Here is a 12,531-nt window from a genome sequence, read left to right as displayed (position 1 = left end):
GAGACTGTTGTGTTTCTGCTTCCTGGCTTTAGCCCCTGCACCTGCTTCCATTTCCTTCTCTAGTCCTTTGATCCTCTGAAACAATGCATATGCAAAGCTCCGCTTTCTTAAACACAGCCTCACACTTAAAAGACTTAAAAGATATTTCTGCTAGTGGCCTACAGGGAGGATGGCATTCCAGGCTGCAATATAAACATACCTAGAAAATTGTGAATTTTTGTGTGTGCGCATATTTTATATGTCTCTTAGGTAAGATGTGCAATCGTGTTGTTACATAGGCTTTTCCCTCAGGCCTTCTCAGTTCTTCAGGATTTTCCTGTGGGTCTGGCAATTCAATATGGCCAACTGCTCACTAAGCATCCCGCTTGGCTCCTCTGCTGTCCTACAGTCTCAACACATTGAAAGGAGAATAGTGTATCTTCCTCACAAAACCCGTTATCTTTCCCTTGTCTCAATTACCGTTCCAGTCTCTCAGGCTTTAAACCTGCACTCCTTGGCCCTTCAGTGCTCTTCCTGTGGATCCCTGTGTCTGGGAAGCCTGCATCCAGCTTCCTGTGACTTACCTCTCTCTGGGCTGCTGCTCTTACTCTCATGCAGGCTGTGCTGTTGAGCCAGGATTGTCCAGCAGCCTCCTTTGATCGTATTGCAGATGGCTGCCAGATTTGTGCTTGGTCTAAAGTGCTTCTTGCTCCCACTCACTCTCCACTCCTCATCACCTATGGGGGACAGAGTCTAAATTGTTCAGCGTAACTCTATGCCTTTCTCACATTCCATTGTACAAACTGTTTTCAACTATGCAGGTCTGCTCAGTCTGTCTCTGTAGGAGTCTGAAACCTCCGCTGTTTTAATAGGACTTCTTTATCCCTCCTTTGGACCGAACAGCCTCTAAGGGGAGAACAACAGCATCAAAGACTGTTATGTCTCGTTTCATAGCTCCAGACAGGATGTCATGGCTCTTGGTGCCTGGTCTCTGCGGGGTGCTCTGGCCAGGGCTCTCTCCATCGGCAACACACCTGTTTACCACACTCCTCCCGATTTTGCTGCCTCTTGGTGTGACTGGCTTGTTTAGTTTGTGCCTGCTGTTTTCACACTTAGAATGTGTGCTTCTCGAAGGTGCTTAATATCTGTGTACACATTCAAATACTTAATAATAAACTATTTGAACTTGCAGACCCATGTGTCTGTTGAAGACAGAAGAGATACTGTATTAATTCAATAATCAGTTTATGTGGGGGAAAAAAACCCCAATATTTTAGCTAATTTCCAGGTACGAAGGGTTAGTACGTTAACAGGATTTCTGTTTAGCCATTGTTACATTTGTCTTAGTCAAATATGAAATGCTAATGATTATTTAATGTTTTCTTTCTGATGACTTAATTCATATTTGTGAGACTTACTCATCTTGGTAATCGTTGACCTCAAAAAACTGCCTGAGACATGTTGAACTGGGTTCTGATTAAATGTGTCCTTGTTACGATCTGTTACTGTGCCATCCATACTTCGGAATATCATTCTTAATCTGTGTGTTTTAACTTCGAGAGTTTTGTTTGTTTGTTTGTTTGTTTGTTTCCCATTACCCCTTAAAAACAGTAAGTGCAGATGCCATAGTGTCTTGATAGGCTATGACCTAACTTTTAAATGAAAAAGTGCTATGTTATGTTTAAAGATTTGTTGATGTGTGGGCATGGCTTACATTACTATATATATAATGTAAACACATTAACAACTGAAATGCCATCCTTTGTTTCATCCTTAATGAAATAATTTAAAAATTAAGTCTATTTTGTAACAGACACATTAAAAAACAATGACGTTTCCATGCATGCATACTTTGTGTCAAATATATCTGTCTCAAACATTTATTATATGTATAATTAATTTCCCCCAGCTTCTAGGAATACATGGTTTATAGCCATTATCAAGTAACCCCATAGTGTGGTAGCTATGTTGTTGCTGTAAAGTCTGTTTTTATTATTTTTAATTGTCTTTTGTCATCTGAGACTGGATTAGTTACATGAGAGGCTCACATGAGAAAGTGTGAGAAGGTGGTCTGTGGCCAGGCACTAGTTAAGGTTACCCGTGCATATGCAAACAAGGTCCAGGGTCTGAGGACTTGAGCAGTAGTGAGGGAGGCCTTGGATCCAGCCAGCTGCAGGCAAACAAGGGCAGATTCCCATTCCATCAGGTCAGATGCAGGGTATTAGCCCCCTCCAGGCAGGCGCCATGGCTGTCACGCTTGCAGTAGTGAGTGACTCAAGGAAACCATGAAGAACAGTGACAGAGATGGCTCTGGCCACTTAAATTGCTTTGGCAAGCTCTGCTCTTGTTTTACATTAATAACTGCAGCATTCAAGCGAGAGTGGTCTCTAGAGGGCTTTCTGCAGCAATTGCCAAAGGTTTCAGCCCTTATGGACACAGCTGTTCATTACAGTCCCCCTCCGCCATCCCAGGGGAGCTGGCCGCACAGCTCCAACCAACATGCCTGTCTTTCAGACATTGCCCGTCTTCTTTAAAAGGGTTGTTGTTTTTATTTTATTTGAGTGTTTGGCTGCATGATATATATATATATATATATATGTAGCACGTGCATGCCTTGTGCTGGGGAGGCCAGAAGAGGGTGTTGGTTCCCTGGAACTGGAGTTACAGATGATTAAGAGCTGTTATGTGGGTGCTGAGAACAGAAAGTTTTTCTCTCCAAAAGCAGCAAGCACTCTTAAGAACTTAGTCATCTCTCATCTCTCTAACGCTTTATAGCATCTCCTCGTTGGTTATTTGGTCTAACCAAGTGAAGTAACCTTAATGCAGCCGGACATCCATTTCCAATGCCACAGTTCCACCCCAGAGGCCTGGCACATCTGGAGCCTGACCTCCCTATCTTTGTCTCCCTAATAGTGAGTTTTTTTAAGAATAATCTTAGGAGTCAGTATGTGAAAAGATAAACCAAGTCATAAGTGTCCCACGTGCCATTTCTTCTTTTTTGAAATGTATATTGTTTTTTCTAAATGTTTTATTATTTTATGTGTGATTATTTTGTCTGCTTGTATGTGTGTATACCACATGGGCCTGGAGCCCACAGAGAGGGCATCAGGTCCTCTGGAACTAGAGTTACAGATGGTTGTGAGCTACCGGGGTCATCCGCAAGAGCAGCCAGTGCTCTTAACCGCTGAGCCAGGTTTCTAGCCCTAGTGTCATTTCTGAGTGATGACCATCCTGTTGGTCAGAAATGTTTCCTGGAGTCTCTAACCTTCACAAAAATTCATAAAAGTTGTTGACAAGTATTTGGAGTATGGTGACAATGCATATCATATTAGAAACACAAAATGTAATGCTTATTATCTCATTGTAAAGTAATAAACCCATAAAAAAATTTAACATCAGGCCAGGTGTTGGTGGCACATACCTTTAATCCCAGCACTTGGGAGGCAGAGGCAGGTGGGTCTCTGATTTGGGGGCAGACTGGCTTATAAAGTGAATTCCAGGATAGCCAGGACTGTTACACAGAGAAGCCCTGTCTCCACCCCGCCCCTCTGAAAAGTTTACACCAGTTTTTTTTTTTTTTTGTGAAAAATATTTCTCAAAATGAAAAGAGCTGCAGAGTAAAATCTTTTTTATTTTTTAGTTCTCTTTTATGTTTTAACAAAAGAGTTGGATTATTGTGTCTGCTTCTGTGTCCAATTTGTGTATGAGGTTACTTGAAGGAAATTCTGCCTTAAGCAGATGTTTGAGAAAAATTGCTACTTGGGGGATACAGTAGTTTAGAGCACTTGTTGCTCTTCCAGAGGACCTGGGTTCGATTCCGAGCAGCCATTCAATTGCTCACAACCATCAACTCTAGTTCCAAGAGATCCATGTCATCTTCTAACCTCTATGGGCACCAGACACGCAGACACGCACATGGGGCATATACAAATTATGGGCAAAACACTCATACACACAAACTTAAATAAATCTACAAAGAATTTTTTTTAAAGTAGTATTTTATCACTTTTCAGCTAAATTAGGAATATTTTTCCTTGGCCTTATAGCAAAACTTAGCAAGTGGAATTTTCTTCAAGAAAAAGAAACTTGGGATCTAAACTACATTAACAAACTTTTCTGAACTTGTGTTTGTATAAGAGAGTACATATAAAAAGAAAGGGCTGATGTGCTTTGAACTCTGAAGTTATGAACCATTGCGCATGTATTTACAGGTGAGGGTAAGTTACAGAATTGACTGCAGAATAGTACCCCAGGTAAATGCTGCCTTAAACCTCCCTGAAGTTTATAGGAAATTGTCCTGGTGAGATGACCTGATGGGGGCTTGCGGGTAGATGAGTTGCTGGAAGAACAAAGATCTCTTGTTTAAATTGCTGTGTTGTTTCTGGCTTATGGTTGGATCTGACTGATAATTATAGATTTTGTTTGTTTTGACTTTCATGTTTCTTAACTTTGTATTCGTTTTTATTCTAGACTTACTCTGGACTCTTCTGTGTAGTCATAAATCCTTACAAGAACCTCCCAATTTACTCTGAGAATATTATTGAAATGTATAGAGGGAAGAAACGTCACGAGATGCCGCCACACATCTATGCCATCTCAGAGTCTGCTTACAGATGCATGCTTCAAGGTAAATGGAAACACTCGAAACTTGTTAGATAATGCTTTCTAATGCCTTAGTCTGACCTACAAAAGGTTTTAATTTTCCTTTTAAAATTAAAAACATGGGCCAGGCATAGTGGTACTGAGGAGGCGGAGGTAGGTGTATCCAGCCTGGTCCTCAAAGCAAGCTCCAGAACAGCCAGGGCTACACAAATCAATCGATAAATGAAATGTTTCTTGTTGGACAGTTACTAGTGTTTAAGATTAAACACTATGAGGCTATTTACCATAGGAAGCTAAAATACAGTTGCTGCTTCATAGCAATACTTCATGTCCTTTTAACATTAAAAAGCATCAAGTTTTTAATATATGTTTGATCTCTACCACAAACTAGTACAAGTACTACTCCATTGTATTAGCCTTTTAAACCAGTAGGGAAGGGCTGGGGAGGGTGTGGTACAGTAGTAGAACATTTGCTTGGCATAGTTCAATCCCCAGGTTCAATCCATCCCCAGTACTGCAGAATTATATGAAATAAAAACCAGCTGAACTTGTAGTGCAGGCCTATGATTCCAGCTGCATAGGAAGAACATAAATTCAAGACTTAACCTGGGTACAGAATGAGTTCAAGGCCAGCCTGGGTAATTTAGTGGGATGGGCTGGGGGTATAACACAGAGGCAGATAGCCTGCTTGCCTAGCATGTATAAGGCCTTGGATTCAATCTGTAATACTGCTAAATAAATACATATAAAACAAATAAGAATAATAGGGAAGATGGATACATTATTAAGTGAGAGAGAATTGTAATTTCAATGCATATAAAGAGAACAGAAGTCTTACTTAAAATGTATTAATTGTTTTTGGAACAGAATGAATTTTAGACATGTGTTGAGTTCTTCATTTGAACCCTGACTTTGCACAATGGTTTGTGGAGGGAATTTTCTTTCTTTCTTTCTTCCTTCCTTCCTTCCTTCCTTCCTTCCTTCCTTCCTTCCTTCCTTTCTTTCTTTCTTTCTTTTTCCTGAAAGTCTGGCCTTACAGAGTCCCTCATGAGACAAGAGGTGGGGGAGTGCTCCCTGTAACCAAGTCTGTGATCCCGTTTCCAGTGCAGTCCTTGCCTCTCTGGTTCTTGGATTACTATAGAAAAGGAAAGTTCCCAGAAGTCTGGGCGAGGGCTCTCCTGCACATGATTCTTCTGAGCACAGTGCATGTACCGGGAAGGATTATAGAATCCATTGTTAATGTATGAAGATCAGTTTAAAAACAATGTGACATATATGCTATGTCATTTTGACTTATCAGCAAAAGGAACACTGAACAATTTTATCAGACAGTTGAGATCTACACCAGTCCACAGTCGCTTGTGTGATGTTGGGTTGTATTGAAGCTGCTGATAAATATATGCAGTTGCCTGGGCTTGTCAGGTTGTGCACCAGAGGGGTGTGTCTTTTCTTATCAACGCTTCTGCTGATTATGTGAGGATGTAGGTCTGCCTATAAAGTTGGTGGGTGACATGAACTCATAGAGATAGTTAAGTGCATCTGAGGAAAGGACACAGTAAATTTTTTGCCAGGTTGAATGGAAAGCTGATTATAATACTATAATAGCTTAAGAGAGTAAATGTTATAGTGAATGGTTTCCTAGTCAGCTTGACAAGAGAAAGATGTGAGCATTTGATAATATTGTCATTACTAATGCTAGAATGGACAGTTCATTATAAATTGCCATGAGCTAGGCATTATAATGTGTAGTATATAAATTTATAACATTTATTCATATTTATCTCTAATATACTGAAGCACAAAAAAATTAAATAACTTGACCAAGAACATGTAGGTTGAATAGCATGAGATAGGGTTAAAAACCAGGTAACCTGGCTTTTTTCTTGTTGTTTTGTTTTGAGATAGAGTCTCTGTAGCCCAGGCTGGATCCAGACTCACAATCTTTCTGCTTCATCCTCCAGAGTGCTAGGATTATGGTTTTGAGCTTCCACACACAGCTCTTATTTAAAACATTCTTATCGACATTAAATGGAATTCATTGACCATATAAACAAGTTTAAATATGATACAGAAAACTGCCCTTGCATTCCTTTCTGTGAGGAAGGGGCTGCCTACTCCTGCTTATGCACTACCAGACACAAGAAGGAGGAACAGATAAGGCTCACACAGTCCTTCCAGTCTAGGCCTTCAGTTACCATGTGATCAGACAGCCGCTTGTCAGAGAGCCTGAGAGGGGACCTTGTGGATAATTTAGAGCATGGGGCTCCTCTCAACTTTGGTGTTAGAGTTAATTCCCCCCTTTAACCTGCCTAGGTCTTTTAAAATTCTGTTTCTTTCATCCATAAAGTATCATGGCATGTGTAACTGTTTTGGGCACATATTCTGCATCTGCAAGTTTACTGATAGTAATGTTGAAAGTTTTGTTGTTGCTGTTGTTGTTTTTAAGAAGCATGGAGCTGGAGAGATGGCTCAGTGGTTAAGAGCACTGGCTGCTCTTCCAGAGACCCAGGTTGAATTCTTAGCACCCACATGGTGGCTGAGAACTGTCTGTAGCTCCAATTCCAGGAGATCTGGCACCCTCTTCTGGCCTCCACAGGCACTGCACACACATGGTGACAGCACATGCAGGCAAAACACCTACACACAAAAATAAATGAATAAATCATAAAAAGAAACAACTTATTTTTCTAAGGTTTGAATGCAGTGTATCTGGCACATACTGGATGCTCAATAAATATTTGTTGAGTGAATAGGCAGAAGAGCTCTTGGGCATGGTGTGTGTGTGTGTGTTGGGTTTTTTGTTTATTTGAGACAGGGTCTCTCTGTAGCTGTGACTGTCCTAGAACTTGCTCTGTAGACCAGGCTGCCCTCTAGCTCACACTTGCCTCTGCCTCCCTAGTTCTGGGGTGTGCACCACCCCTGCCCAAATGGGTGTGAATTTGCAAAAAATAAAATAAAATAATAATTACATGCTCAGTAGAAGCTAGGACAACAATATTGACACAACCAGATAACAAAGCAGTCTGACAGAAGACTAGATGCAAATAAGGAGGAAGGGCTGGAACTGTGAGAATTGGAGACATGGAGTCTTAGGTTCTGGGATAGAAACAGTCATTTGGAAAAACACACCTGAGCTAAAGAGAACACTTACATCTTCCCGGCAGGATACAGAACGCAGGTGACTCATGTAGGCAGACAGGCCAAGGTCAGAGGATCTTCATGGAAAGAAACTGTTAGCACCCAACATCTCATTTGTAGTAATGCCCCTCAGAAACCAGAGGCCTGCAGTCTATCTGCACAGGCTCACCATCCTCCGGCCGCTCCCCCTTCCACTCCAGACAGCTTCCTGCCAGGGCCTCTTGATCTAGCTGCACGGAACAATGGCCTCAGAGGCCTCCTTTTTGGTATCCCGTAACTATTTAAGAGTGTACTGCTTTTTTGAAGTCTCAGAATGAAACCCAAAATATCTTGTTCTACTTTGTTTCTTGTTGTATTTGAATCTGGGTCAGCATTTTCTCCTTTTCCCTCCCTGGCAGTCTAATGGAGCCCGGGGTGTCCTCACGCTCTGTAGCCAGGGATGGCTTTGAACTGCTGATCTTCCTGCTTTCCTTTTTATTTTGTCTCAGGTAACTCCCACTCCCTGCTATGCCAGCTTCCCCAGATATTCTGTTCAATGTCCATTGATTTTCCTTCCAGGATTTGACTCCTGGCTTTCTCCTTGAGTATGTTGTTCGAGCACTCCATGAAGGCTACCCCATTCTGTGTCCCAGAAGATGGGAATTGTGTCCTTAACTGCTCCATATCTCTACTAATTGGAAAAGCTGTACCCTTCCCTATCCTCTCAGAGCTATTGTCTCTATTTCCCTCATTCTTTGATGGTGCTGATCACCCCCCCCCCCCAGCTTTGCTGTGACTGTTAGGAGCTCCACAGTTTTTCATGAGACACCCATGAAGAGGCTTCATTTCACCTGTACCACCAGTGTCTGTGGTGGCATGGCAGACCTTTGCATCTTGTTGAATCACCTGGTTTATTTCACAAATTCTATTGTGAAGGCCGTTCAGATTGTTGGTGTACTCGGGAAGTCTAACTGTGCTTGCTTCCTGTGGATCCCTGTGTAGCTGTCACTCAGAGTGACTTCATGCTCTCATTCCAACAGTCTCCTCATATCCTAGCTCCTCTGTCACACTATTGGTTGTTGTACACATTTGTCAAGATCCGCATGCTGGGTGAGGAGGCTGTTTGTGCCTCCTGGCATTCTTCCCTGGGTGCTCACGCCCCTGGAGTTATGTTCATACAAGCGATTGGATTGATCCTGCTGACTTAATGACTCTACCCTTAGCATAGCTTGCTGGCTCTGCCTGGAAAGAGATGATTGACATTCTTTGTTAATGACTGTTTGGTACCCTGTGCTTCAGACCTCTGGATCCTATGTGTTCCTTGGCTTCCCATATATCAACTTATTTCTCATTCTGAGAAATTAGAAGTCACCAGAGAACTGTCTCAGACCCCCCCAGCTAGATTGGCAAACCATATACTGTTGTGCCTGTTGCTATCCAAGGCCGTTCCTTCGTCTCTCTCCAGGAATCTCAGGGCCGGTTGTCTTGAGTCCCTCTGTCTTCTGCCTTGCTTTTGACAGCTTCTAAGCAGCACTACATGTGCTAGTCATTTCCCCTTACTTAAAAAAATTAAGTAATTATTCATCACGTTTTCTTCTTCTTACTGCCAGATTTTAAAGCATTGTCAGGGGTTAGGCAGGAAGGCCACCACAGTCTGGTAGAAACTTGAAAGCTCTGTCTTCTCAAGGACTGTAAGAACAAGGCTGTGTTTGAGAGTGTGAAGGTGGCCTGGAGAAATAGTGGCCATGGTCATCTGGAGAGACAGGTGGCATTTGCTTACACCATTGCACTGCATCAGATATTTAAACTGATGTCTTTGAGAATACAATTGGATGGGAACCAAGATCATAGAGGGAGATGCCACATGCTTCTCAGAATTCAGCCTTAAGCAAGGGATAAAAGAATATAGAAGATGGAATTTAACAGTTTAGCAAGCAGGGTATGGGACAGCTATCCTTCAACCAAGAAGCACATTTTCAAACTTGGAGCAAATTCTGAAGCAGGCCACCAATAAAAACCTACAAGAAGAAATGATGGGCCACATTCTCTGACCATGTGTAATGAGATAAAGTATTAATGCTAAAAAGATTCCCCAGTGGTTAGCTACCATGAGATTGTGTGTAATGGGTTTTTATTATTTTACTGTTAGTCATGTACTTGTATGGGCTTTGATGACAGAGGGTATCAGGAAGTATTTTGTAGGTTCTTGACCACAATACAATATCATTAAGGGGAAAAAAAATCCCAGAAAAGATGGGCTGGAGAGATGGCTCAGCACTTGAGCACTGCCTTTCTTTAGAGGACATGAGTTCAAATCCCACCATCCACATGGCAGTTCATAACTGTCTGAAACTGTAACTACAGTTCCCAGAGATCTGACACTCTTACACAGTTACACATACAGATAAAACAACAAGGCACATAAAATAAAAATAAATTTTTTAAAAAAGGAAGAGTTGAGGCAAAAGTCACATTAAGAGACACATAGAAATCTAATTTTATAAAAGTCAGTGAAAATTTATAGCAGAGTTAGGCCTTTTACATGACAAGGAATACAAAAGATATTTTATGACCATTTGTGGGCCTGTGTACTGTCAAGTGAGCTATTCTGTGTTTTATTCCCAATAAAAAAAGCTCTTTTCAAAAGCATAGCAATAAAGAGAACCCAAACCAAAGGGAAGTGTATAAAAAGACTCCTGCATTGAACTAGTAGGTAAAACCAAGCTGACTATAAACGTACTGTAAACTAGAGGGTCCACCAGGAATAATAAGGCTATAGCATCATTAACAAAGAGCTAGTTGACCCATAATAAGCTTAACCAGAGCAATGCCCTTGGAGGCTATTGAAGGGCTAGGGAAACTGGAAAAAAATCCATCTTTTTATCTAAATCACAAGGCCTGGTCAATTAGAGACAACATCTGTTACATTTAAGGCCTAGCCGATTCCTGTTCTCTGAGTGAATTTATTTTATGAATGGAGGATGATGGCCTCAGTCACTCCGGACAAATCCTAGACACCACCTGTCATTGGGCCAATCAGTGGTGACTTAGAGGATGCTCTTCTGTGGCAGGTGCCATGCTGAGTGCTGCTAGTGTGACAGGCATTCATACCCTTCTCTCCTGCTCAAGGCATGAGCACCGTAAAGAAAAGAATTGCTGTACTTCAGAAATGACCCTTGAAACTTAAACTGAGAAACTGAATATGAGTTTCCTACATCCGGAGAATTAAAGGCAAGAAGTTCAGGAAGTCACAAAACCTACAACACCAAGTATCTTGGTCCCAACAATAATTGTATATGTCTTTTCTAAGAAAAACATCTCAGGATGGCCAAATAATAAACATTTGAGGATGGGCAGATACCTCAACCTACAGCATGCAAAAAAGAAGCACCCATTACAATTATAAGTACAATTATAAGCAAAAATAAGGAAAAAGGGGGCAGGAGGGATGGTTCAGTGGTTGAGACCACTGGCTGCCTTGCTCTTCCAAAGGTCCTGAGTTTGATTCCCAACAACCGTATGTTTGGCTTACAGCCTTCTGCAATGGATCTGATGCCCTCTTCTGGTGTGCAGTTGTGCATGCAGACAAAGCACTTATACACATCATAAAACACAAACGTGTATGAACTATGAAAAAGGAGCATCACTTTATACCAGGAAAAGGACTCTTGTATAGATAGTACAGCTGTCTCTGGCCTCTGTGATAAGGAAGTACACAGTAGGAGAGTTCCCTCAGCTTACAAAGCATGAGATGTAGGGGAGCCCTTCTAGTGCGGGACTTTTATGTCATTGGGGAGGCAAACAGTGCTAAGTATTATGAAGAAAGCTAAGAAGTAGGAAGAGCATAGAGAATGAAAGGATTGGTGGAGTGAAATTGACTTCACTGAAGAATTATTTGAAAGGCATAAACATCTCTGGCTTGCTTATGTTTTCAGCAATGCCTCATTATAGCCAATGAGAAATAAATGCTAGGAATGAATACCTAACTGTCATTTATAATTTCTGGATGCCATAATCATCTACAGTTCAGCCTTTTGGGTGTTGACTTCCTTTGTTAGTACGCTGCAGTTGAGCTCATTAACCAGTAGTTCACCTCTCTTTCAAGCTGAGTATTAGTTTTGTTTTTTGTTTGTTTGTTTTGTTTTTGAAGTTTCCTTGAGGTTTTGCACTAGACAGTCATCTCCCCTCAAATAGAAGCACCGTTCTCTTCCGTGCCTTTAACTTTTATTACTTCTTGCTTTTCCATAATAAAAGGAAGTAGAACAGATATCCTTGCCTTCATCATGGTCTTAGATGTACAACATTCACAAGATGATAGGAGCTATAGGGGTGTTAGGTAAAAACCCTTTATGGACTGGAATTCCTTTGTATTCTAGTTTGCTAAGTAGTTATTTATTTTCCCTTTAAAATCATAAATTGATTTTACCCCCAAATGCTTTTTCTGTATCTACTCAGTTATAAAGTAGCCTGCCTTCCTTCCTTCCTTCCTCTTTTTCCCTCTTTCCCTCCCTTTCTTCTGTTTTTCAAGACAGGGTTTTGTAGTCCTGGCTGTCCTGGAACTTGCTCTGTAGACTAGGCTGGAGTTGAACTCTGCCTCTGCCTTCTGAGTACTAGGGCTAAAGGTGTGTGCCATCACCACCTGGCAGTGGTTTTTCTTTTTTAATCTCTTAACCTAGTGTGTTAGATTAAGGATAAACACCACTTGCCCATTATTTGACTTGTTTTATTTATTGCTGGATGTTATTTGCTATCATTTTGTTAAGAATTTTGTATGTTTATTAAATATATGATTTCTATTACATCTTTTTTTTCCAGGTTTAGCATTTGGCTAAA

General features: G+C 41.2%; 1 protein-coding gene across 5 annotated transcripts in view; it reads left to right on the top strand.

Annotated features, from left to right (window-relative positions):
- Positions 1–12,531, top strand: part of Myh10 (myosin heavy chain 10) — a 122,142-nt gene that overhangs the window by 22,972 nt on the left and 86,639 nt on the right. For all 5 annotated transcript variants that reach the window (XM_051180318.1, XM_051180322.1, XM_051180319.1 and 2 more), the window contains exon 3: positions 4,450–4,606. In XM_051180318.1, coding sequence (XP_051036275.1) covers positions 4,450–4,606 — 157 coding nt within the window. The remainder of the gene's footprint in view (positions 1–4,449; positions 4,607–12,531) is intronic.

This window comes from Phodopus roborovskii, unplaced genomic scaffold (genome assembly GCF_943737965.1).
Source record: "Phodopus roborovskii unplaced genomic scaffold, PHOROB, whole genome shotgun sequence".
In the NCBI taxonomy this organism is placed as follows: domain Eukaryota; kingdom Metazoa; phylum Chordata; class Mammalia; order Rodentia; family Cricetidae; genus Phodopus; species Phodopus roborovskii.
This window is presented reverse-complemented; position numbering and strand designations above follow the sequence as displayed.